The sequence below is a fragment of the Miniopterus natalensis genome, chromosome 1 (assembly GCF_054644295.1).
Source record: "Miniopterus natalensis isolate mMinNat1 chromosome 1, mMinNat1.hap1, whole genome shotgun sequence".
In the NCBI taxonomy this organism is placed as follows: Eukaryota; Metazoa; Chordata; class Mammalia; order Chiroptera; family Miniopteridae; genus Miniopterus; species Miniopterus natalensis.
In genome coordinates, this window is record NC_142081.1 from 24,582,841 (window position 1) to 24,610,207 (window position 27,367).

General features: G+C 40.8%; 1 protein-coding gene across 1 annotated transcript in view; it reads right to left on the reverse strand.

The window, feature by feature from the left end:
* Positions 1–9,071: 9,071 nt before the first annotated feature.
* Positions 9,072–27,367, reverse strand: part of SLC39A9 (solute carrier family 39 member 9) — a 35,436-nt gene continuing 17,140 nt past the window's right edge. The window contains exons 2-7 of the mRNA XM_016223857.2: positions 24,498–24,606; positions 19,633–19,830; positions 16,270–16,338; positions 14,270–14,355; positions 13,622–13,756; positions 9,072–10,857 (exon numbers count right to left, since the gene is read on the reverse strand). Of these exons, the coding sequence (XP_016079343.1) occupies positions 10,627–10,857; positions 13,622–13,756; positions 14,270–14,355; positions 16,270–16,338; positions 19,633–19,830; positions 24,498–24,606 (828 nt within the window). The 3' untranslated portion in view covers positions 9,072–10,626. The remainder of the gene's footprint in view (positions 10,858–13,621; positions 13,757–14,269; positions 14,356–16,269; positions 16,339–19,632; positions 19,831–24,497; positions 24,607–27,367) is intronic.

The window sequence follows — 27,367 nt, forward strand, 5'->3', positions numbered from 1 at the left end:
CCCCCCTCCTAACCACTCTCCCTAAAAATCAATGGGGGAAAATCCTCTGATGAGGGTTAACAAAACCAAAACGAAAAAAAGAGGAATAATTAATATAAGATAAAATGCACAGATCTTAAGTATTTATCTGATGACGTTTATCTGATGAATGTGTACACGGAGTAACCACCACCCAAAGTAAGATGCAAAACATTTCCATCACTCTGGAAAGTTCCCTCATGCTGCTCCTGTCTAGTCAACTCCACTGTCCCCTACTCCCTCTCAGGCAACCACTTTCTAATTCTTAACATTTGCACACCTTTTTACAGTTTAACATTTTAATGTCTAAAATGGCATTTTCTGCAAAGCCACCCCCCTTTGCTCAGCCTGCTTCCCTCCTTTATTGCCTGCCTGGCTCCTTGTAGGCATCTGAGTTTGTACCCTCACTAGATGCTTTCCCAGGCCTTCCCAGGTGTAACATTTTATGGGTGTAGTTAGGAAGGGGCCTCACACAGGGCTCCACACCTTGACACGGTCCCCCTAACCAGCTCTGGGGTTCCCAAGCCCAGGCAGCATCCTCTTGATGGTCACTGTCCAAAGGGGCCCATCTGAACTCCCTGTGTCCCTGTACAAAATTACAGGCCCAGCCTTAACACAGGGCCCAGGGTCTGGATTCATCAATAGAAGGAGACAGGACTAGAAAGATGAGAGCCCATGGGTAGAGCGTAAAACAGACATTTCACAAGTTTTTGGCTACTTTTGACAAGTTCTAATGCTTGGAGAATTTTCCCACTGTGGGAGGGAGTCCTGCTTTTCTCAGATGGAGGCTAGAAAACTGGTGTTAGTGCCTGTGTTATGGAGTTCACTGGTCAGGGGCACCAGGACAGGACTCTGAACTCAAAGTTCAAATTTGCAGTTGACAAACACGAGGAAAAACCATGCCCAGGCATCAGTTTTCTCAGGGGAAGGTGGTACTGAAGGCATCTGACTTGCTTTGGGGGGTCAGCTGTGGCTGCCAGGTTGTGTTCCCAATGCAGCCAGCAGCATTTACACTGGCTGCAGTGGCAGCTACAAGTAGGCGGGCTCCTGGCTGCGCACAAACGGCAGCATCAAGTGCTCTGTGATGGCGGCAGCAGGGTTCTGGGTGGCATTCCTGGAAGTTCCACCTCTGGTCAGGCCTGGGTCTGTAGCCCTGCCAGTATCCTTTTAATCAATTAATTCCTTTTCTGCTTAATCAGGTCAATACCAGCTTTGGCTGCTTTTGATGTAGGACTAGGGATGAGCTTGTAAGCCACAGGTGGGAGAAAGGCAGGATACCTGGAAAACCCATACTTAAGGGAGTCCTTCCCGAGCAGAAGGGCTGGTGAGCCCAGATGGTTCCTGGGAAAGATTCGGTGTCTTCACTGGAAGAAATAGAGCACAATTTTCTTCAGTAGCAAAGAGAAACCAATCTTGCCCATCCCCTCTGCATACAGGACATCTGAATAGACCTTAATTAATGGCAGGAAAGGCAGGTGGAAAGACTGCTCCGAGGAACACAGCATGAGTTTGAAGGACCGCTAGATACTTAAGTGGCTTTTGCTTCACTCAACTAACCAGCCCAGATCATGCCGAGGCAGCCCTGGGAGAAGCTGTTTCTGCTTCCATGGTGTTCTCTGCCCCAGCTGGTGGGAGTGCCGAATGCCTGGAAGACAGTTCTGGAAAGATAAAACAAGCTGGGTGCCAATCCAGCGCCCCAGACCAAGTGTGGGCCAGGGCTGCCCAATCTTATCAGGAATTAAGTGAAACCATCCAGAGATGGAAACTTGGGATCCTGAGAGCCCTACATGCTCAGACAGAACTGATGTTGTAAATGTATTATTTACATCTTACCTATTTCATTTAACCTTTGAAACAGTCCCAGTGAGGTACGTATTACTTTTAATTTTCCAGATGAGAAAAATGGAGTTCAAAAAGGTTGCCTTCCTAAGGTCACTCAGCTAGTCATTTCCTGGAACACGATAGCCCCTCATCTATGCGTTGAATGAGGGAAAGTGGCAGGATGAAGACTCAGTTACTTGATTTGGTCTGAATCGCAAGCGCACAGCCATCACTCTGCAGCACAGTGCCATGTGAAGTGCAGGCTGGGAAATTGCTAGACCTCTCTTTTTAGTCTTTCCCTTTTTTTCTAGTAATTTCTTTCAGTTGCCAACTCACCTAAAAGTTCCTGCAGAACTGAAGATGCAATTCTAATTGCACTGAAATTTCAGCCTCTCAGCTGTGTTTATAGACTCCTAATAATGAACACACGTTTTATTTTTCTTATAATCTTTATTTTTCCTCAGCTTTATTAACATGTTTGCAAATAAAAACTATATATTTAGGTTGTACAACATTTTAAGGTGTGTTTTTTAAGGTGTATAATGTGATGATTTAATATACGTATACATTGGGAAATGCTTACCACAATCAAGTTAACACATCCATCGCCTCTTATAGTTTTTGGGTGTTGAGAACACTTAAGATCTGCTCTCTTAGCACATTTCAAGTATGCAGTACAGTATTAACTGTACATTACATCTCCAAAATTTATAACTGAAAGTTTGTACCCTTTGACCAACATCTCCCCATTCCCCAGCCCCTGATAACCCCCATTCTACTCTTGGGTTCTATGAGTTTGACTTTTTTAGACTCCACATGTGAGATCATACAGTATTTGTCTTTCTGTTTCTGGCTTTTCACTTAGCTATGTGTTTACGTCCCTTCCAGACTGAGCTCCTTGAGGTCGGGGTCCAGGGCATGTAGTAGATGCTCAACAAATGCTTAACCACATTGTCTTCACTGGGCCCCTGTTCAGGTGCTGCGGTTTCTTGTTTGTTTGCCAACCAAATGGAGACTTCCCTCTCAGGCCCTCAGTTTTCCCTCATCTACAAAACAGAATCTGTGAGGTGGCTGAGAATTTATGAGAAAACTTTAGATGGCAGACTTGTCACCTGCTTTTCACCTTAAGATGGGTTTAAGTCCAGGCTCTGCCATTAACTGTGTGAACTGAGGACAGTTGCTGGACGTCCCTGAGCCTTCCGACGTGCTTCATGTAGCCCTCTTCCACTGTTCAAATGACTCTCCCATCTATCTACAGTAGGCTCCCCCAAGGAACCCCCGTTCCTCACCATCACTCAGGGGATCTTTTCAAGGCCCAAAGGTGATCATGTGAGCTTCCTGTTTAAAAGCCATGGCTGGGTCTCCATTCCTTCGACTCCAGCTCCCAACTCCTGACCTTTGCCTGTAACACCCTCCACAATCTGGTACCGACCCATTGCCAGGGCTCCCCCCTGCCTGTTGCTGCCCCCATCTCCCCCAGCCACACTGGGTCTAATGGTCTGAGAAGCCACCATGCTCATTTCCTAAGCCCAGGAGTAGGTCTTAGGCTCCTGTATCTGTTGGGGAGCTTGGCTGCCCCCAGGGGAACCTAAGAAGGGGAGGGGGTGGAGTAGAAGGCGCCATACACAGGTGCAAAGCCAGCAGGCCTAAAGACTAAGGGGATGGGAGGCCAAAGGAGAGCAAGTCCCTTTACATAAAGGAGGCCAGAGGGACAGGAGTGTTGGGGAGGGAGAACCAGAGGATAGAAGAAGAGTGGGCACCCCTCCCAGGCCAGGTCTGGTCCTCTGTATACAACTGCAACACGGGTGTTCAGAAGTGGAATGAGCGGAGTCCTTGGGGGAGACAAACAGGGATAAGGGAGAAAAGTCACCAATCTCCACCTCGGGGTGCCAGAGGAGCCACTGGAGTGCAAGGATCTGGAAACTGAACTACATCCATGAATCTTCCATGCGGGGACAGGAACTCAGAGGCCAGCCAAGACTATGCCTGGGAAGGGGATCCAGTTATCTGGGGGTCTAGTTATCTGCAGGATTTTAAATCTGGAAACTTAGATGTCATCCAGGGAACCGGCTCGGCCTGCACACCACTTCTTGCCTCCCATCTCCTTCAGCCAATGGCACTTTTATGCAGAATCCACCTTGTGCCACCAGCCTCTGACCACACAGGTCCTCCTGCTCAGAGAATCCTTCCCACCTTCGTGGGCTCCTTCTTGAATCCAGCTCTGGTCTCATCTCCCTCGGGATGTTCTCCCTGAAGACCCCCTACTCTGGGTTCCTTACCCCCAGGTGTTCTCGGAGCACCTTGTCTCCCAGTACTTACCTATTGGCAATTCTTGTCTGAATCCCTCACTGAACCACAAGCTTTTTAAGGACCGGTGCTGATCCTCACTCCCTGTTGTACATACACTCAGTACCCAGGAGGGCCTGGTCCATAGGGAGGGCTCAGTGAACTGAATGAAAAGGTGAACAGTAAGTGGAGGAGGTATGGGGCTGCTTCCCATTCTACCCTCTGGAGAATACAGGATCTGTGCTCTCCTGTACCTGACAGTTTTTAAGGATCTGATGATAGCTATCAAATTCTGCACCCCAAGAGCCTTCCAGATATAGGCAAACAGTCCAGTTCCTTCCAGGCCTCCTCCAGTGTCCTGGCTTTCCACCCCCTCTCCACTGGGCTCCCTCCTCTGGTGACTCTTCAATTTGTCAGGATCCCTCTATAAATGAGGCAATCAGAGTGGGACATAGGCTTTTGCTCACATTCCTATCCAATATTTATAAAACTGAGCAGTAGCTGGGCCAAAAATGGAGTCCAGATTTCCTGATTCCTAAATCAGTTCACAGTACCTTACAATAGTTAGTTGGTACTGGAGTAGTAAATGAAACCAGTTAATTTTCCACCTGTACACTCAGTCCCATGTCTTTTCTGACTCCCAACCTCCTTGCTAATACCCAAGCGGCCCTCACCCCAGTGTGAGACAAAGGTGGAGCAGCCCCTTAAGGCCAGCAGCTGGTTCCACCAGGCATCAGGGTACCAGCTGGGGGGGGGGGGGCGCACAGAACGGAGGAAGTGCCTCCTGGGGGTAGACCAATTCATTTAACATGTATTTGTTGAGAACTAGCTTCCAGGAGCTCATATTTTATCAAGGAAGAGGGACAAGGTAAAGCTATTATAAAGCACATTAAAAGGCCTTCAGTGCTATAGAAACATAAATGAAACGGTGAGGAGCATTGGGGTGGGGGTGGGGCAGATTGCAATTTATTTTTTTAAAATATATCTTTATTGATTTCAGAGAGAGGAAAGGAGAGGGAGAGAGAGAGCTAGAAACATCAATGATGAGAGAGTCACTGATCGGCTGCAGCCCGCAACCCTGGCATGTGCCCTGACCAGGAATCGAACCCTGATCACCTGGATCCTAGGTCGATGCTTAACCGCTGAGCCACACCCGGCTGGGCCAGATTGCAATTTAAATAAGGCAGTCATGCCCTAGCCAGTTTGGCACAGTGGTTACAGCGTTGGCCTAAGGACTGAACCCCAAGGACTGAACGGTTCCAGGTTTGATGCCCGCCAAGGGCACGTACCTCAGTTGCAGGCTCTATCCCCACCCAGCCCTGGAATGGGTGCATGCAGGAGGCAACCAATCCGTGTGTCTCTCTCACATCGATGTTTCTCTCTCTCCCTTCCACTCTCTCTGAAAAGCAATAGAAAAAATATCCTCGGGTGAGGATTAATAAATAAATAAGGCAGTCTCAGGGGGCCTAATGGGAGACGACTTTGGATCCAGACCTAAAGGAGGGGAGGGAGCTGGGAGAAAGGCATACTAGACATAGGGGCAATAAGACACAAGGTTGCTTATTACTTACATAGAAACCACACTGTCAGACACAGCTCTACCTTAGATGAGAAATTAAACAGAATAAGGACTGCTGGCTATTTGAGCTAAACCTATATATTGTATATACATTTTGACCTCAAGGGAGCAGGATGCAAGGGCTGTTATTTAATAATGCTGGCTCTCTAAGATTTCAAAGGCCACTGCTCAAGGCACAGGAGGGATGTAGGCACTTCACCCAAAGGCTTCTGTAGGAGATGGCAGGAATCATAAGTACATGTCCTTTTCATCTATCTGTGAGGAGAGGTTTTCAGAAAACATATAACTCTTGGCACGATCTTTGTAAGTTACTGTAGCACATGTGATATATAAAGAAAACCAGCACAAAGTGGACCAGTAATAAATAATGGAATCTAATGACTAAACATACAAACTGTATTTAAGTGATATATTGCTGTATATAATGCTTATCTGTATGAGTTTCAAAATGAGCCGCATGCCCAGCCAGGTGTGGCTCAGCAGTTGAGCATCGACTTAGGATCCAGGAGATCACCGTTTGATTCCTGGTCAGGGCACATGCCCGGGTTGTGGGCTTGATCCCCAGTTGGGGGTGTGCAGGAGGCAGCTGATCAATGATGACTCATCACTGATATTTCAACTCTCTCTCCCTCTCCCTTCCTCTCTCTGAAATCAATAAAGATATATTAAATAAATAAATAAATAAATAAATAAATAAATAAATAAATAAATAAATAAATAAAAATAAATAAAAATGAGCTGCAATACTAAAGTCCACAGAGAAAGAAAACATCAAATTACAAATTTCACTTTTATATAAATCTCTGTTCCCAGGGTCAACTGTCCACAGCCTCCACGTACTCATATAGCAACTCTGCGCTTTGAAACAAATTCCCTGTGACTGGGAATTTGCCTGCTTCTCCTTTCTGGGAGTAGATAGCAACCTTCATAAATAACAAAAAAAAAGGAAAGAAAAACCATCAATGAACTGGTATCGTTTGGGGCAGGTAGTGTATGGAATCCTTAATGTCCCCTCCTCCTTTCCTTCCCTCCTTCTCTAAAGGACATGCACACATGGGTACATCTTTCTGCTGCCCTTCAAAGCTTTTCATTACCTTTATCTGCTGTTCAAATGTGGGTCGAGTCTGGTCACCGAACAGAAAAAACAAACTGCTAAGAGGATAATTAATGAGCTACTCACATATGGTATGCACTATTAAAATTTTAATATCAGAAAACAGCAAAAAAAATTTTTAACCATTCACAATTAAAGTGGAAAGAGACAAAATTATAAGGCAGCCATCCATGGAATGATTTCATGTTTACAAAGGACCCAGAAAATGGGACATTTAAATCACTGTTCAGGCTACTGAACCAGGGGAACTGCAGTGTTATCTCATGAGTCTTCCAACTTGCTAGAAGATGCTATCAGACAAAAGATCAAAGCCAATGTCCTTATGCTGGGCTGAGAATATCTGAGCATACTCCTAATGGTTGTCTTGTCCTTTCCGACAAGCCACAAATTTCCCTCAGGTCTCCGAGGTGAATCTAGATGTCTCAGGTACAAAGGGGCCACATTATTGATTTCAATTCACAGCATCTCCAAAAGTGTTCTGCGGGTGAGGCGAACCATGTTGTATTGAGCAGAAATTCCCCTGTAGAACACCCAGAGGGTCCTCACCTGGCACTGTGGCAGTTTTGGATGAATCTGGTCATTATTCTCGGTCTCCCAAGGGGTCCCGGGGCCCCATATACAAGAACATTCTTTGGGGCCTTGTGCTGTTGACATACAGTTCCCATGTTCAGTACCTAGCTACCATGTGTCTAGGGGCTTAATACACTCGATGCTGGTGTGTCCTCCTAGTTCTAATCCTTGAAAAAGAGAAAAACCAGGCAATGACACATAGTAGGCCAGTAAAAAAACAATTTCTCCTTTCTACAAAGACCTGACCACACAAAATGGCCACCTCTCTCTTTTTTCCTAAAGATGATTCAAAATACAAGAACAGGGCTGACTCAGCTGATTTGAAAAGGGAAATAAAAAGGTAATGATTTGGGGTGGGGTGGGAAGAGAGAACATGTAGCCTCTGTAGACGGTACCATTTCTAACTCTAACCTCCAGTGCAGAACCTTTGCCTAAAGAAAAGAAATGTGGCAACAGAGTGTACAGGAAAGCTACCAGACTCGAAACACTGCTGCTCAGAAGAAACAGGGCCTGATAAACAACTCACTGGAGAACAGCTGAGGGGAATGAATCAGTAGTATTTTTCAACTTAACGTGCCATTTAAGAGGGTACGAAGAATCTGAAGAAAGTCTATCCCTACCAAGAAAAGGGAGTCAAATTGCAATTAAGATTAACTTTGGTTATGAGGAAGGACTATGCTTTTCATCAATTGCATCTTTGGTAGCCAATAATTCCATCTGTAATCATGGCAGCCACTTAAGTATCACAAATGTTTTCAAATATGTGAGAGCATTAAGGCATCCACATCTACGGAGGCAGTTTTAAACAAGACAGAAATGGAACTGAAGTGTGTCAGTAAGTGACCATTGATGTGGCTCTCCTGGGACACTGCCCACCATGAGCAAGTCCATCCGCCCCCCCCCCCCCCCCCCCCCCGAAGGGAGGCCTCTGCCACGCTGCTCCGTCCCCTGCTGCCTGAAGATGCATTTGAGCCCTATTAGGTTAGTATGGCTATTTCTGTCTGCTGACCAGGAGAGAAATGAGTAGTTCCTGAGGCAGCAGCTTTAAAATTTGGGAAAGCCCATGGCTTCAGAGAGCTGATAGGCCTTGAAAGGTTTGCCTGTTAATGTGAGGTCAAGAGAGGAAGGCAAATTTGGAAGTTAGATGGTTCAATCCTTGCCAGAGTTCAAGGCTTTAACCAGCAAGATATTCTAGCCAAACCTTTAAGCGTGATGGCAAGGCACTGCTGAAAGAGGCTTTGGCCAGCAGAACACATCTCTTGTCATTGCACACAACAATATGATAGAAAGTGCTACTATCCAAATCAGACACTAAAATATGCTACTCATTTTATGAATTAATATCCAGGGAGAATCAAGGCAACCGTGTCATTTTGAAGGACCAAGTGAAGCCCCATGACTCTCATAAGTCAGAGTTGTTACCAGGAAAGTCACTTAGGCTTCCATACTGTATCTCCCGTTGGTTTTGATATTGTATGCAATGGCTGCCAGCCGCTACACAGAACCTAGTCCTATTCCTGCTACTTTGGTCTACAGCCAGCAGAGGGCTCACGAGTTCTGTTTCCACAGCTGCTGACTCAGTGACAAATCTAGGGAGGAAATAAAGAAATCATAGGCATGCTGGCATATGCATCATATAAAACATTTTACAAACTCCTAAATCCACTGCCCTGAAGAAAACAGTCTGGTTCCTTCTTTTTGTAATGTTTTGAAATGGTACAGAAAATCAAAATAAATACTACAATATTATACACTTGTTTGTTAACATAAGGTTTACAGGGATATTGGCAAAAAAGAAAAAAATCATCCTACTTTGTTAAACACTTTTACTATCTCAATTGTTTAAGTTACCAGAATATTAGTGATTGTGTCATGTCATCTCTGAGAAAGTGCTATTTTAAGGGGCTTGATGAAGCTGCATTTGACACAAAAGAACTTCATTGAAGGGAACAGGAATGGAGACAATATTATCTTCATTATCACAGCTCGAGAAGTGGTTGTTCTGATGAGAACTCAACTCACACAAATACTAACATTGCCACCAGCAGTAAGCAGCAAATTGTAGGGAGGAGGGACTGGAGGGAAAAGTTAGGAGAAAAGCATGGAAAAGATGAAGAGACAAAATACATGATTTCAATAAGCTTTAAATGAACAGGAAAACATCTCCCACTGGTGATACATCTTGACTTTCTTCACTGCTACAGGTGCTTAGGTGACACTGACCGAGCACCCCCCAAGAGACACCAAATACTTTGCCAGAGGGACTGCTGGTCTGCTAAGATAAATACTTAAAAAGGAATCAAAGGACATCGGTTTTGGTAATCTTACTTTTAAAAAGGTTATTACAAAGGTATCAATAGCTATCCATATTCGCTTAAAATTTAACACCACTTAATTTCCAAAGATACTTTGGGATCTGACTGTTCTTGAAGGAAAGCCTAGGCCTGAACCTACTAGAACTTGGCTCCTCATAAGAATGTGTCGGAGGCAGGTGTTCTGCAAAGGAGAACTTGAAAGAAATGCTACTAAATACTAGTCACCTCTTTAGAAGCCAGTCCACTGCTGCTGCTCCATTTGGTGGAATGGCAGGCTCTCTTCAAAGAGGCATACGCAGAAGGAGGTGTTAAAGTCCTCCAGACATCCCCTTTGCAGGGGATCTCTCTCGAGTATATAGTCAACTTTCAATGTGTCTTGCCATCATTTTCCTGACTCTAGCCCCAAATTAATTACAGTTATCTTTAGCATCTAAGACAGCAGGCGTTATGATCTTCTATCAAGGCATGTGGCATAGATGCTAAAGCACCAGTTTTACACGGTGAGAACCATGTTAAAAATCAATGGATAAAGTGGGAGAGCCTCTAAACTAAGAGATTTCGCTTAATTACAGAACATTGTACTGTCATAATTACTATTTCATTGTGAGCATGAAGTTCTCCACTTTTCCTTAAAACTGTATTCCATCTTCCCTGAGAATAGGGTTAAGAGAAACATCGAAACTTCAAATGCCAGGGCCCTTTAAAAGACAACACAATGGAATGTCTCTATCCAGTCGCGATACGTTGTTTCTACTCTAAAAGCTTTCCATTATCCAGGTTTTAATCTCACCTCCTTCCGGACTCTAGGAATACAGGTGGAGATGGGCAAGGTGAGACAAGAGACTGAGAAACTGAGCAGCTGTCGTGCTGGTTGTTCTCACTGGATGGCAAGCGGCCATGGACTGAGGCTGGAACCTGAACATTTAATGCTGGTGTCCTATTGACAGGATGAGTGGGATGACGCAACCCAGAACCAGGGCTGCCACCTCCAGGCGGCTGAGGCCTTTCCCTCCTGTGGGGTCGGGTTTGTGATTGTGCCCAATTCCGCCCACCTCAGGGAGGACATGTACTGTGGCAACATAAAGAAATGTCCCGGCAGAGAAAAGCATGGCCACTCCAGTGGCATTGACCTCTGAAAGGGCTTCTTTACTGCTCTGTGAATTCAGAAAGAGAGAGAGAAGAAAAATTAAGTCAAGTATAATTCAGGGTTAGGAAGACGTCCCAATCAAAAAACACTCAATATTCACAACTAGTGCTATCTGGGACACTGGAGACATCTTGAGATCAGAGCAATTTTATGTTATTTATGGGAAACTTCCAAATAAGGATTTAAGACTACTAGTGATGTACAAACTTCAAGCCTGGTTGAACAGGTTTGGCCTGTATTATTTGTAAGATGGAATCAACAGCATTACTAATGCAGATACTAAATTTCATACATTCAGCCCAGCCGGCGTGGCTCAGTGGTTGAGCATTGACATATGATCCAGGGGATCTCGGTTGGATTCCCCAGTCAGGGCACATGCCCAGGTTGTGGGCTGGATCCCCAGTAGGGGACGTGCAGGAAGCAGCCAATCAATGACTCATCATTGATGTTTCTATCTCTCTCCCTCTCCCTTCCTCTCTCTGAAATCAATAAAGACATATTAAAAAAATAAGGGAATATTATAAACAACTTTATAAAAAAATTTTCATACATTCATTCATTTAGGCTACTAATATTTAACAAATACTGCCTATGTACCAGGCTAGGTGCTTGAGACACAGTGGTAATCAAGATGTCCACCCGCCCTCACAGAGATTAGAAACATCTCATAAGCTAATTTCAACTTTTCTATTTAAAAAGTGGACCGATGGACTGAGATAACTAATTAAAATTTTAACCATAGCCATTTAGCCTCAGTGATTAGAGCATTGGCTTGCAGACTGAAGGGTTTCAGGTTTGATTCTGGTCAAGGGCATGCACCTGGGATGCAAGCTCACACCGATCAGTGTGTATATGGGAGGCAACCAATCGATGGGTCCCTCTCACATCAATGTTTCTCTCTCTCCACACGTTCCACTCTCTCTGAAAAATCAATGGAAAAAATAGCCTCTGGTGAGGAAAAAAAAATTAAAAGGAAAAAATTATTAAGAAAAGATCATGCCATAAATGTAACCCCATGCCTCCAGAATTATTGTACATTCCTGTCAAAAGTTCTGAAAATTTACGCTGATCAATGAAGTGATAAATAGGGTACTCTTTTAAAAGGAACTATATGTTGTTCATTGACTGAAAAAAAAAGAAGGCTCTTCAGGTGAACAGAAAAGGGTTTTATAGCACCTCATTTGATGGCAATCCAGATCAACAAACTTGATTAACTGGAGCTTAACCATTCTTTAACCATGTTCCTTTTAATGTAAGTTTTACTATATCAAGTATGAATCAAATGATACTCAGAAGAATCAATGACCTTCAGAGGGAGTATGGGGGAAAGCAGTTCCCATGAACCAGCCCTGAGTCAGTTTGGTTCTAAGATTTTCCTCCTATTGCCTGTCAGTTGACATTTCAGTAAAATGGGGAGGGTAGCTGCTAAGAACTACAGCCCTAGTAGACAGGATTATAAGGCATGGGAAGGTCCATCTTGAACAACAGGGTGTGAGCTGACAAATGGCTCATGCCACTTCAGGTGTGGAGCTATGTTCAGTACAGTGATAAAAGAACTGGATATTTATTATTTAAGTATAATTGGTGTACAATATTGTATTCGTTTTGGTGTACAATATAGTGATTAAACATTTATACAGCTTACAATATGATCACCTCACTAAGACTGGTAATCATCTGTCACCATGCAAACTTATCACATTATTATTGACTTTATATTGCCCGTCACCTTTTTCACCACTCCACCTACCCCTTCTTCTCTGGCAACTATCAGTTTGAGCTCTGTTTCTATGAGTCTGTTTTTGTTTTGTTTGTTCATTTGTTTTTGTTTTTTTTTAGATCCCAAGAAACTGGATATTTAATATTCAGTGTTATGAGTGCTAGGAGTAGAAGAATCTGAGTCTTAGCTGAATGTAGACATCTCTGCTCATCCCCTACTCTTCTCAAAGCTGCTGCATGCCTGTCACTCACGCTTCATGTGCCTACTTAAACATTAAATATGCACTGTGACTTATTATGTATCTGTCAAATAAAATTAGCATGTCTGATTAGGTTTGACTTATATTACTTTAAAGGTCATATATTTGTGCAAATATTTTTGGAACTGATGTAAAAAAGTTTTCAAATTAAGTGAATTAAGGAAATGCTAAATTTACAAAGAGGATTAACTTGGAATTAAGACATTTACTTTGTATAGGGTTTTACTCCTAATTTTATCTTTTTTATTGATTGATTTTACTGATTTGAGAGAGAAAGAGAAAAACATTGATGTGAGAGAGAAACATCAATCAGTTGCCTCCTATACACATGACCAGGGATCGAACCCGCAACCTGGGTATGTGCCTTGACAGGGAATCAAACCCGAAACCTTTGGGTGTATGGGACAACACTCTAACCAATTGAGCCACACCAGCCAGGGCCTAACTGCATCTTTAGTTTGAGGGAATAATTAAATTAAAAATTCATTGTAGCCCAGCTGGTGTGACTCAGTTGGATGAGCGATGTCCCAAACACCAAGTGGTTGCTGGTTCAATTCCAGGCTGGGGCACATGCCCAAGCTTCGGGCTTGATTCCCTACTGGGGATCGTGCATGAGGCAGTTGACTGATCTTTCTCTCATTGACATTTCTCTCTCTCTCTCCCCCTTCCTCTCTCTCTAAAAAGCAATAAAAACTTATTTTTAAAAAATTCAATGTAAGAGACCATAAGTTCTAGTAGATCACAAAAGAATTAGATACTTGTCCAGATAAGCTAGAAAAGAGTCAGACTTACTTTACTTAGTCCTAAGAATGTCACCATGGACATAACTGGTGCTGCCAGTGCAAAGACCAGTAAGTGCTTTCTGATTCGATTCCGCTCTAGGCCAGCATGCATTAAGAACGAAACCAGCCCAAAAGCAGCTGGTGCCTGGAAAAGAAAAATTACCCCTTATTACTCCAGAAGTGTGAACTGCTTCTACATTAAGAAAAACATGTCATTTGACTGAATTTTTGTACAAAAAAAGAAAAAAAAAGCATAGTACCAAGACTGACTCTGCCTTTTAGGAATTAATGTTCTAAGCTAAGAAAATATCCTCTGTGTGTGTGTGTGTGTATGTGCGTTTCTTGGATAGTAGAAAAAGAAATAGTCAAGGAAAAGGTATAAGAAAAAATATTTATAAACCAAAATTACCATAAAATATAGAAATCTAGAGAGACTTGAACAGTTTGTGTATGACCATAAAAAATAAAACCCTTTCAAGTAAAAGCTTAAGAAAATTATAGCAAAAAACCAGCTAAGACAGACTTTGATTCTCGAAAATGAACAGCAATCATAAAAATAACTAAGCAAATTTCCCATTCCAGAAAAACATCATGATCAAAGAGAAATTTTAATTATAGATATATTCAATATTAAATCTTACACCAAAATTTTGCTTACCTTATGTAGCATTATTGCCACAAACACAATTAACTGGACACTAGTTTGTGAAGTAGAAGCTGCTGCTCCCAAAGCAACACCATCAGCTAAATTTGAAAAAAGCAAAACATAAAACACTATAACAACAACAACTATAAATAACAACAACAGTGCACTGCTGACTGTGTGGGCTACAGAGTTAAGTAGAGCTGGATTTGCCTCTGGAAAGGTTACTTAACCTTTCTGAATCTTAGCCTTCTAATCTCTAAAATGGGCTCAATAAAGTATATAGGGTGTCCCAAAAAATGTAAACACACACTTTGAATAATTATAAAGGGAGTGCTTATAAAAATACATTTCATTTTTGCCCTAGCCGGTGTGGCTCAGTGGTTAGAGCATCAGCCCATGGGCTGAAGGGTGCCGGGTGCGATTCTGACCAAGGGCATATACCTCGGTTGCAGGCTCAATCCCTGGTCCCGGGTCAAGGCGCATGCGGGAGGCAACCAATCAATGTGTCTCTTTCACATCAATGTTTCTCTCTCTAGAAAAAAAAATATCCTCGGGTGAGGCTTTTAAAAAAAGTTAAAATACATTTCATTTTCGCCCAGACGGTATGGCTCAGGGTTGAGTATCGACCTATAATCCAGATCTCGGTTAGATTCCTGGTCAGGGCATGTGCCCGGATTGCAGGCTAGATGCCCAGCGGGGGGCGTGCAGGAGGGAGCCAATCAATGACTCTCTCTCATCACTGATGTTTCTATCTCTCTCCCTCTCCCTTCCACTCTCTGAAATCAATAAAAACGTATTTAAAAATACCATTCATTTTCAAAATTGAGCTATCAGTTGTTAAAGTAGGTACACATTTTTTTGGGACACCCTATTCTTAGGGTGTTCCTGAGGGTTAAATGAGATAACATATATAAAGAGCTTAGCACCTGGCCCAGAATATTAATATGTTACCCACTACTGTTGATGTTATTGGAAAAAAGTATGATGCTCAAAAAATCCACTGATAGGCCCTGGTCAGGTAGCTCAGTTGGTTAGGGCATCGTCCTGATGCACCGAGGTTGCTGGTTCAATCCCTGGTTGGGGCACATACAAGAATCAACCAATAAATGCATAAATGAGTGGAACAAGAAATCGATGTTTCTCTTTCACTCTTCCTTCCCCTCTCTTTCTAAAGTCAATTTTTTAATATCCAATGATAATCAAATTGTAATAAGAGAAATATCAAAGACTTTCAAAGGAGGCATCTCTGCATCTTGCAGATGCAAAAACAAAATAAAGACACAGGACTCTGCATAGCTGATATATACATAATGAGTAAATGTTGGTTGGATGAGTGAATTTTTTGTTAGAAAAGCATGTGACACTAGAAAGGTCCAGATAATAGTTTGCCACCTTTCAGTCTTTGTCACTGACAGAAACCTACTGTCAGTTTTGGGTTATGATTCTAAGGCATGCCCAGTAAGCAATGCTGTGAGACTTCTGCACTCTAAAGCCTGCCTTTGCCTAAACTGACACTTTGGGTATACACTGGTCAGCAGTGCTATTCATTACAAAAGTGCTGGGGCTCTCTTTGAGATGAGATACTTGGGCAGAGATCAGCAAACTTTCTGTAAAGGGCCAGGTAGGAAATATTTTAGGCTTTGCGGGCCATTTGGTCTCCTGCAACTACTCAACTCTGCCATTATTGTATGAAAGCAGCCACAGATAATATGTAAACAAGTGGGCATGGTTTTGTTACAATAAAACTTTATGTATGGACACTGAAATTTGAATTTTATGTAATTTTCATGTGCTATGAAATCATCTTTTTTCTTAACCATTAAAAAATGTAAAAACCATTCTTAACTTATAGACCTGACACTAAGTACACCAGGGCTTGTGCTTATGTTGGAGGACTTCATTAACCAATCCTTTCCCTGAAGGCCAGCCCCAAGAGTGGTTCATGTGGATGGTCCCTGTGATGTAAACACTAAGCCTCCCACTGTGCAACAGAAAAGAAAAGGGTTCCCTACCTGCAGCATGGACGACCAGACCCAGCGTGGTGGTGATTTTGGAATTGCTGGGCCTTGCTGCTTCTGGATCTGAGGTAAAAATAAGCAAGGCAGCCATTAAGCAATGTGAAACAAAAACTATTAGACCATGGACCTGGAGGTAGAAGAATTCTTTGAAAGCTGTTAAAGTATATTATTTTTCTCACTCCTGTCTTTTTCCTTCTGCTTCACACACTTAGAAGCTTCCCCTGTCCTGAAGAGGTGCATACGGGGAAAGTCTTCAGTTGACCCAGCTACCTCCCACATGCTGACTGCTCAAAGCTATAAAAACTGCTCACCATTTCAAGTGTTGACTCCCCCCCAGAATTTGCCTGATTTAGGTCATTCTCCTGTGTCTCTAGGAAGTTGTTTTTTAATTTTGTCCAGAGTTCAAAGTTATCTGTGGGGAGGTTGGTCTGATGGGACTTTACTTGCCCACACCGAGCGCAGAACACCAATGCCATTAATTTTGCTCATCTAGTTAAGGTACTGTCTGATTTCTTGACTTAGTTACTTCTTTTTCCCTTACAACTAATAAGCAAATAAAAATGTACCCCCTAGATTTAATATGCACTGGTGATAATTTCCTGAGACAATTTTTACTATGAAGACTGCAAAAATGATTTTCCAACTCGTGCATTCCTTCTACACTTACCAGTTCACATGTAGCATTCCACTGTGAGCAAATACCCTCCCTCCTCCTTTGATTTCCTTTCCTCCCCACCAATCTCCTACCTACCTATCCCCACCCCCTCAGATGTGCTCATTGAGTCCCATTTTTTCAGTGCTTTACATTTCTTAATTACTATTCCTCATTATTTTGGTGCTCTAATTGTCTTATACCTGGCCAGTGGAAGTGGAAGCTCCTTCAAGCCAGTTCATATATTCTGTGACAAGCTTCCAACTTCTTCGTTCCTGCTTTCTTTGAGCCCTAGATGTTCCAAGCTCATTTTGTACCTACCTTTCCCCTGTCCTGGAATTGCCATTTCTATGAAGAGCCCTAGTATGCTCATTGCTAGTGGGGTGTCTCTCCCTCTAAACCCTCCCTGCAGACAGAGCTAGGAGACACATACATGTATACATAAACATATATATAAAATATATATGTATATATGTACACGTGTGTATATATATATGATTCATTTTATTAATATGGAGAATATTAATGTTTCCAAAACTAAAAACTATATCAAAAAGGCATGCCAGGAAGTGTCACATCCTCCTAAAACCCTTCTGTCCTATCATGCGCCCTGCCCCACCCCACCCCACACAGGTAACCAACTGTTTTCTAGCTGATCCTTTCCCTTTTTCATAAAAACAAACATATATATTCTTAATTTCCCTTCTTTCTTACACAAAATACAGTATATAATAGAAGTGAATTTACAGTTTTGCTTTTTATTCACTTAACAATCTCTCCTAGACATCTTTCCCTATCGGTTCAGAGGGCTGATGCCTCATCTTCTTCACAGCTGCACAGAACTCCCTTACACGTACACACTGCGCTTCACTCCGCTGGTCTCCAGGATTAGACGGTTAGTGGTTTTACAATGATAAATAGTGCTGCACTGAGTAATCTTGTGCATAAGTGCTTTCATATTGGAGCCACATGGTCAGATTAAATTCCTAAAATGAGATTTTTGGGTAAATGCATATGTAGTTTTCTTAGATATTGCCAAATTCCCCCGTACAGGGACTGTCGTTTTGCATTCCCACAGCAGTAGGTAAAAGCCTCTGTTCAACCACAGCTTTGCCAATAAACTGTTTGTCAGGCTTTTGAATTTTTGCCTGGCAGGTAGCAAGTGGCATCTCAGTCAAGTTTTGATTTGCATTCTTCTTATTATAAGTGAAAGTGAGCATCTCATTTCTTCATATGCTTAAGGATCATTTTTCTATCTTTTTATGAACTATCTGTTTGCCTGACTTTCTACAGTTCTTTTTAGTTCAAGGATTCTTAGCCTGGGGTCAACAAAGGAGAACAAAGGTAGAATGCAGGGGTGACTGTAACCTCACCTTGGGAAAAAAATGCATTTTTATTTTTACTAACCTTTAACTAAAAATTAGCATTTCCTTTCATTATGAGCAGAGACAATAATCCATAAATAATATTTGTACTACTTATACTTTATTGCCAGAACCCAGGTAATTTCATATTATTTTACAGTTGTTGTAGATTTCTTGATATTATTGCTTTCACTCATCACTACTTTAAATTAAGGGCTTAAAGGACTGCCACTATATTGCATGATTAGTCTTCCTGTCTGCGGATGCTCATGTGACAGAACGGAGCAACTATCAGGCATCTCTGTACCTAACAGTCATTCAGCCGCCAAACAGTAAAAGTCATGGGATAGCTGCCCACTGGGGATCAAGATATCTATGCTGCTTTCCAGCAGTTCCTATCTGCAAAATTCTGTCAGTGTATTTGAAAAGAGGTATTTGTAAACCCCTATGTCTATTATAACTCTTTCAAATTTATTTATATTATGATGGATTCAAAGTTGTATCACAGATCAAAGATGTTGACCTCACCAAAGATGAATTCAGTGATCTTAAGACAAAAAAGTTACTATTACTGGAGTAAATTTAAAAAGTCCTAGGGAATTCCAGTTGTCCTTGAAAGAAGCTTATCTTTCCCTGATAAGCAAGCTACAAATGTGCTTACATATATTTGTAAGAAAATATCCTTGTGAATCAGAATTTTCTACACTAGTAACCATGAAAACACACCCAAATGAAATGGATGTTCAACTTGACACTCATATTGCCTTGTTAAAGCCCATCTCACAATTTAATGTTCTCAGTCAAGCTAAGCAACAGTAGTAGCTGTCATACAGATAGCCTAAAAAATAACACTTAATCTTGCTGCTGATTTAAATTATCTCATTATTTAATGCATTGGTAAAAAAGACATACATTAGCAGGTCACAAATGTAATGTTTTGGTAACTATATTTCAATATAATTGGTTTTCTCTGTAACCCTATGAACTATGCTTTGCATACTTAAAAACATTATTCCAAAAAAAGGTCCATAAGCTCTAGACTATCTAAGAGCTTCTGCCCCAGACTCTTAAATAAATAAACTTGACAGTTTTAAGATAATGGGGGTAATAGTCAATAAACACTCTCTTGTGTTACATGTCACAACTCACTAGCTCCCCCAACTGAATAAAATGTTCACACAACTCACCAGCTCCCCCAACTGAGTAAAACGTTCACAGGAACCTGAAGAAGACAAGTTTTAGCACTAAATCAGGCCAGTGACACATTAAAATTTTCAATCATTTGTGATTTTCTAAACTGCGTATTTACTGCACTACCCAGAAAGCCTTGGAATCACTTACCATCAGTAGAATGCACATGGGAGCTGCCAATCTGGTCCACCAGCAACATGAAAACAAAGCCCAGAACGAGGGAAACACCAATGTAGGCATGCAGCTGTGTGTGGTCATGGCTGTGTTCATGTTCGTGGGCAACTGGTATTACTGCTGCTTTGTCTGATGCAATCACATTCTGTGTTTCACTTGCTTGGTGGGGTTTTCCTAGAGCAGAATGAACCATAAAGAGAAAAAAATGTTTTCCTTTTAAAACATTTTCATGTAGAAGCTGCCACTGTTTTATATTTCAAGCTCTACTTACTTTACCGCAAAATCATCCATTTCCTATATTGTAATCCAGCTGGTCATAAACTCCTCCAACTTAAAGCTCAAGATGAAAAATTCCCAAGCTCCTGCTTTTGGCATGCAGACCTTTCAGCTGCCTATTATCTCAAAACCTTGGAAATGGAAGCAAATCACCAAGCAAGAAAGCAATCATAATCCCAAATCCTCCTTTTTGGCTGAGAAATTCATGCCAATCTCATCAGAAACCACAGTAAGTTTTATTCTGATGAAAACAGGTGAATGAAGAGCAGTAACAAAAACAGTTACAATAAAATTCATCTAGTTTTATACCTAGGTCAATATAAAAATTGCAAACAAAGAGCAAACCGAATGTAAAACTTTTAGTTTTAAAAAATATCAGGGGGCAATCACTAACTAGAAACCAAATGGGAAGAGCAGTTTACAAGAGGCACATCATGTGCCCTGAATGATGGAGCTCAGTTGGTTGAGCATCATCCCATGGACCAAAAGGTTGCCAGGTGGATTCCGGGTCAGGGCACATGCCCGGGGTTGTGGGCTCCATCCCCAGTAGGGGGTGTGCAGAAGGCCGCCAATCGATGTTTCTCTCTTACATGGATGTTTTTCTCTCTCTAAAATCAATAAAAACATATTTAAAAAAACCCCAAAACAGAGGCATCTCTCTCTCCCTTCCTCTCTCTCTAAAATCAATAAAAACTTTTATTTTTTTTAAAGGGACATCCTGCAATCTAAATTCAGTTCTAGAATTCTTATGATTGTTGGGAGATCTGGAATTATAGTAAGTAACACCTGGCCAAGTAATACTACTAGTTCATATCTGAAAAATGCTTCCAGGCCAGAATCCTCATCTTTGCTGTGTTTCATGAATAGAGACCAACATACTAGACATTTATCAGTTATAATTAGATTAAGCATTTTTACCTTTAATCAAAGAAATTGAACAAGTCTGTTGTAATATTTTAGACCCTGTCTTAATTCTTTAAAAGTCATTTTTGAGGGGCACCAAAGTACATGTCATCTGAAGATAATAAAAACCTATATATTTTTCTAATTCCTGTAAGATATTTTTGATTTGTTTCCATAGCTTTTTTAAAAAAAACTTATTTTAATGTGGTAAATATACATAACAAAATTTACTATTTTAACATATTTAAGTGTGCAGTGTCTAGTATTACGTACATTCAGACTGTTCTGCAACCATCACCACCATCTATCTCCAATCAGTATGGTATGTAGTAAATGTTAAGTGCTCACTAAATGTTCAGGAACATAGTTATTATTAAATGGAACTCATTTGGGAGAATCATCTTTAAATATTTTGTGTTAAATATTTCTGGTCACATATAATACTGAGCAACAAAATAATGCTGGGGGAAAGGAAGAGGAGTAGACAGGGTAAAAGCAGGCACCAGACAAATTTTAGCAGACAAAATAAGAGGTAGAGGAGATAGATCTTATTAGCCCATGATCATCCATGTTTCAGCATCCTGAGAGTAGAGCAGCTATCTTCAACTGGTGTGCTGCAAGAACTTATAAAACATGCAATACCTATTTAGTCAAAGGCACTGACCTCTTTTCCCTTAGACTGTCAAATTTAAAAAATGACAACAGCCAACATAACAATAACCATCTGGTGTGAATTAAAATTATAACTATTCTTTCTGTTAAATTGGCAAAAAATGTAATAAATTTTTTGGTGTGCTGCAGAATTTTAGTAATGAATTTATGTGTGACATGAGATGAAAACGGTTGAAAATCACTGGAGTAGCCCTGGTTGGGTAGCTCAGTTGACTGGAGTGTTGTCCTGTTCACCAAAAGGGTGCAGGTTCGATTCCCAGGCAGGGCGCATGCCCAGCTTGCAGGTTCAATCCCCAGTCAGGGAACCTACGATACGGGAGGCAACCAACCAATGTTTCTCGCTCTCTCTCCCTTTTTCTCTCCCCGCTTCCTCTCTCTCTAAAATCAATGAAAACATATCCTCAGGTGAAGACGGGGGAAAAAAGAAAGCTGCTGGAGCAGAGTATAACAAGATTCTTAAAGAGCTCCATTTTTATTAATGAATGATAGGATAAGAATGAAATACAATTGCAAATATAACCCAATCCTTTTAAGTGTAGAGCAAAATGACATAGAAAAGCGGTAAGAATGGCCCAGCTGGCGTGGCTCAGCGGTTGAGCATCGACCTAGGATCCAGGAGGTCGCAGTTTGATTCCTGGTCAGGGCACATGCCCCGGTTGTGGGCTAGGCAGCCAATCAATGACTCTCTCATCATTGATGTTTCTATTTCTTTCTCTCCCTCCCTCTCTCTGAAATCAATAAAGATATATATAAAGACAAAAAAAGTAAATTGATGGACACATACTTCTAAAAAAAAAAAAAAGAAAAGCCATAAGATGGTAAGTGTACCTCTCTAAAGAATCTGGTATGTGGCATTCTTGGAGAAGTTAGTGGGACTGCTGAATCATTCCTGACGACAACAGTTTTGATGATTATCTATTTACGAATACATCACATTTATATGTAGATCTTTGACCCAAAAGCCTGCCTTCCTAAACCCATTGCAAAGAATTATGGTGGTTTCAAATTTTAGCTCCACAGTAAACAAGCACTGCAGTACTCAAGAAACTGTGTTCTTAAAAATTGTTTCTATAAAAAAACAGTTTTCTCACATGAATGATGATAATCACCTAATTCCAGTGGCTTTAGAACTATAATTATGAGAAGAACATGTGAGAGATTCCTTTTTACATAAATTAGTATTTAATAGTGCTTATTAAAGTGTCAGAGCACTCAGTTAATTAACATGGTATACTGGGCTCTGAAAAAATGTTAATTATCATAATTGCAAGGTCCATGGAAGAACTAAACCATAGGCTGTTGTAACATATAAACAAACTCCTTTCTTGTAGTTTAGAGAAAAGTTCGTTTGATATACAAATAAAGAGAGGGAAAAGGTGGGGTGAGAAAAAGATAAAGTAGCAGAGACGAAAATGATTGCGACTAAATTCATCAGTATGAAGAGAGATGTGAAAAATTTGTAGACAGTTTAGTTTAAGCAAGCTAGTATCATGGCTGAGCTACCTCAAAATTTTTTAATAGAGTGGAGTATTAGTATTTACTTTTAATAAAGAATGATGGGACTCATTTGGTGCTGGTCCAAATGGAGTAAATCCACTATAGCCGCAATCATGTACTGATTAAGACAAAAAGTGTTCAAAAAATGTACCTGAAGACTACTACATAAAGTAACAATATCATGAGGAGAGAAGGCAGCAAAAAGAAACCCTGTCCTTCTGGCCCAAGGACCAAGAAAAGGGGCTGCTGAGAGGTATTGGTGGGGAGGGAAGTCCCTTCCCTTCTTTTCCTTTCCCCCTTTTTGTTTCCTAGTATACCAGGATGTGATCACTACAGTGCAATAATCACACCCAGAAAAAGTCAGGCTGACCCACTGGGATATGAAAGAAAATACTGATCAATACATATTTACTTTAAATCTCATACTTTACATTTTTCTATAATTTTAGCCATGTGTTTTATAATGTACACAGTAAATCAATAGAATAGTGTATGTATATATTTTTTCCCAGTAGGATGTGTGATCAAAAAGAGTGGAAACCACTGCTCCAAGGCTTCCGATTGGTTACTTCTCTCCCCCTAAAGCTGACAAATCCTCAGCCTCAGTCTTACTTTGCAGTAAGATCCCCCAAATCCTTACACTTTACCACTATGCCCACATGCATACCCCAGGTATAAGAGCATCACCACTCTGGATAAAGGACACAGGTCTTTTCCTCAACTGAGATCTGAAAAACTATTTGTTATAGGGTATCTAGCACAAAATTTGGAAGGTGCACACCTCTTTATACTATTCTTAAAGTCCAGTAGACTCTTGGCATTAGAAGATTCAGCTCACCAATTTAAAAGTTTTGCTTTCTAATCCTTCACAGGTATCTGTGAAGGTTCATGACAAGTAGTAACCTGATTTTGCTGAATCACAAATTTGAATCAAGTCATGTTTTCAAGCTGGTGTGAAGGACCAAATTATTTCGCAGGTGAGTGAACCAAGCCGACCGTCCGGCATTTACTCTCACACAGCTATACTGTTCTCTGCTTGTTATTAGCGTCAGGAGAGTCCTCTTCAGTTTTTCAGTTGTCCTTTACTGCAGGGGTCGTCACCAATTATCTGCAAAGTTTACTATAAAGAGTCTTTAAATCCAAATGTGTATATCTACATAGTTTTTCAATTAAAAAACACTGAAAATACCTATCATGTAGGATTTGGGAAGTTTTTGAGTAGGCATTTAAAAAGGTCGGTCATACTTTGAAAGCCTGAAATTCATGCATTACTGCAAATAAATCTTAAATGTTACTCATGAATTGGGGCATTCAAATCACAAACTGCTAAGGATGTGTTCAATGTCAAAGATGTCAAAAGATATATTTTAAGAACTCTTCTCAGGGTAGACTTTTATGGCAAATATCAATTCTACTTCAGAAAAAAATATCATTAAGCTCCTTTCAACCCTCAATGTCAATAACATATCTGAAAGAAGGCCTTTCCCTCTCACCCTCAAGAATATCTTCATAAAGTGCATGTACTCCTTCAGGCACGATGACTGCCAATGCAGTTCCACAGAGAAGGCCGGCACCCAAAACAGTCACCAGCTTTAGTCGCTCCTGGAAAGAAAATAAAAGAAACTGTTGAAAAGATTGATGAATGCATGGAAAAAAAGTTTCTGAAGTATCTAATCAAGACTGTGAGTTCTGCTCATTTGTGAGACCAAAATCTACAATGGCCAGTGAAAATGAAAAAGGGTCAGTTTCACGAATAATGCCAGTTAAAAACATGGAGGTGCTATTTTAAAATTTATCAGATGGCAATGATGTAGGAAAACTTGTCTACTATCCATGATAGGGAGAAATGAGCATACTTGTCTAACACTGGAAAGAATGTAAACTGCTGCAACCTATCTGGACCACAATTTGGCAATTTAGATTTAAAGTCTCAAAATGTGAATTCTTGGATTTAGCAATTTCACTTCTAGAAATTTGCCCTAAGGAAGAAATCACTATGCAAAGATGACCACTACACTTAAGAGTGCAAACCCTAAAATAACCTAAATGTCTAAGAAAGGAGATTAGCTAAATAAATTTCATCACAGTACTATAAAACTCAGCCATTAAAAATTATGATATAGGTCTACTTATGGCTATAAAAAGTCATAATGTATTGCTATGAGGAAAAAGCTGGTGGCAGACAACATGGTTTTTGTATTTTTAACAAAAAGTATTTATGTAAGTACAAGTGTAAACTAAATGTTAACATTTCTTTATAATTTAGAAACATAATATGTAAATATAATTTATAACATAACTTTTTTTCTTTTTAATCCTCACCTGAGGAGTGAGGATATTTTTTCCATTGATTTTTTTTTTTTAATATATCTTAATTGATTTCAGAGAGAGGAAAGGAGAGGGAGAGAGAGAGAAACATCAACGATGAGAGAGTCATTGATCAGTTGCCTCCTGCACGCCCCTGACTGGGGATCGAGCCTGCAACCCGGGCATGTGCCCTGACCGGAAATCGAACCCCAATCACCTGGATCCTAGGTTGATGCTCAACTGCTGAGCCACGCCCGGCTGGGCTCCAATGATTTTTAAAGAATGGAAGGGAGGGAAGAGAGGGAGAAAGAGAGAGAAAGGAGAAACATGGATGCAAGAGAGACACATCCACTGGTTGTCTCCCACATGCACCCTGATTGGGGGCAGGGATCGAACCTGCAACCCAGGTAAGCGCCCCTGACCAGGAATCGAACCCTTGACCCTCCGGTGTGCCGGCTGATGCTCTAACCACTGAGCCATGTTGGCCAGGGCTACAACATAATTTATAAAACATTTATAATTTATCTAAAATGAACATGTATTACTCACACAACAAAAAATTGTATTTAGTTCAATATTAAAATGTTCCAAAGTCTTTTAAAAAAACGTTTATTGAGGTATGATTGACATACAAAAAGCTGCAGATATTTAATGAAGACAAACAACTTGATACATGTAAAAAACCATCATCAAAAGCAATGAGGTAAATGATCTAGAGTTTTAATCCAACTTAATCCCAAGTTTTCTTTTTATTCAGATTTCTTTGAGAACTGCCATCTGATATACACAATAAAAAGGATTACGTTTCAAAATTTCTTGAAGCAATGGTGCAGCCTATATGGCTTCCTGGAGTCTTAGCAGTGTAAAAAATGACATTAAAAACTATATGAGGTAATTATGTATGCTGCTTATGAAAAAGTTTCAATAATTTAATGGTATATCACGTACTTCACTTCTCTATTTTAGTTTCCTTTATGAGGTTAGCAAAAATAATAGTGGCTGTATTACCTCTGGTGTACTACTGAACTTGTGTCTATGAAGCTGGGGAAATATACAGGATGTCTCAAAAAGTGTATACACACTTTAATAGCTGATAGCTCAATTTTGAAAATGAAATGTATTTTAATAAACATCGCCTTTATAATGATTCAAAGTGTGTGTATGCATTTTTTGGGACACCCTATATATGTAGTCTTTATGGGAAAATGAAGGCTGGTTGAAATATACTCCCTCCTCGTTTGGGAAGAAGGAAGGGATCTACAGCTAATTGTGTGTCTGGTTGAAAGGCTGGTTGAAATATACTCCCTCCTCGTTTGGGAAGAAGGAAGGGATCTACAGCTAACTGTGTGTCTGGTTGAAAGGCTGGTTGAAATATACTCCCTCCTCGTTTGGGAAGAAGGAAGGGATCTACAGCTAACTGTGTGTCTATTGAAAACCAGAGAAGTACAGTTGCTTGTCAGCACCAACTAACACTTGCCATATAGCAAGAGAGGAATCCCCACAATCCAAGCACACAGGCCAGGTGAGCCCTTCATACATTTAGGATGGCCATTATTAACTAATAAACGGAGAGTATTCTGAATGCATCCAGTGGCTGGGGCACTGGCGTGGGAGATACAACTGACTCCATAGCCAACGTGGTTAACAACTCAGTACCTCAACTTTTCTCCTGTAAAGTAACAATACTTCAAGATGTCTTGTGAAGATATAAGAGGAAACAGAAGAAAGTGATTAAAGCATTTCAGAAAAACGAAAACAAACAACTGGTGTTACTATTTTAATATTTAATACTGAGCTATCCTAAGAGTCTTTGCCTTTTCCAAGTTACTGAACTCACCAATGTTGCTAATCACAGCATTCATTTCAGACAAACTTTCAGAGCATGAACAACACAAGACGGAGAAACAGCTCCATTCTGTGTGGAGTGATAGGGTAATTAATCTTTTAATCATTCTCCCCAATCAACTCATAAAGTCACTTTTTAAAAAAAAATTCATGAATGTAAAGTTTTACTCCTAAGGAAGGACAAAAAAATGATAAAACTGAACTGGACTGA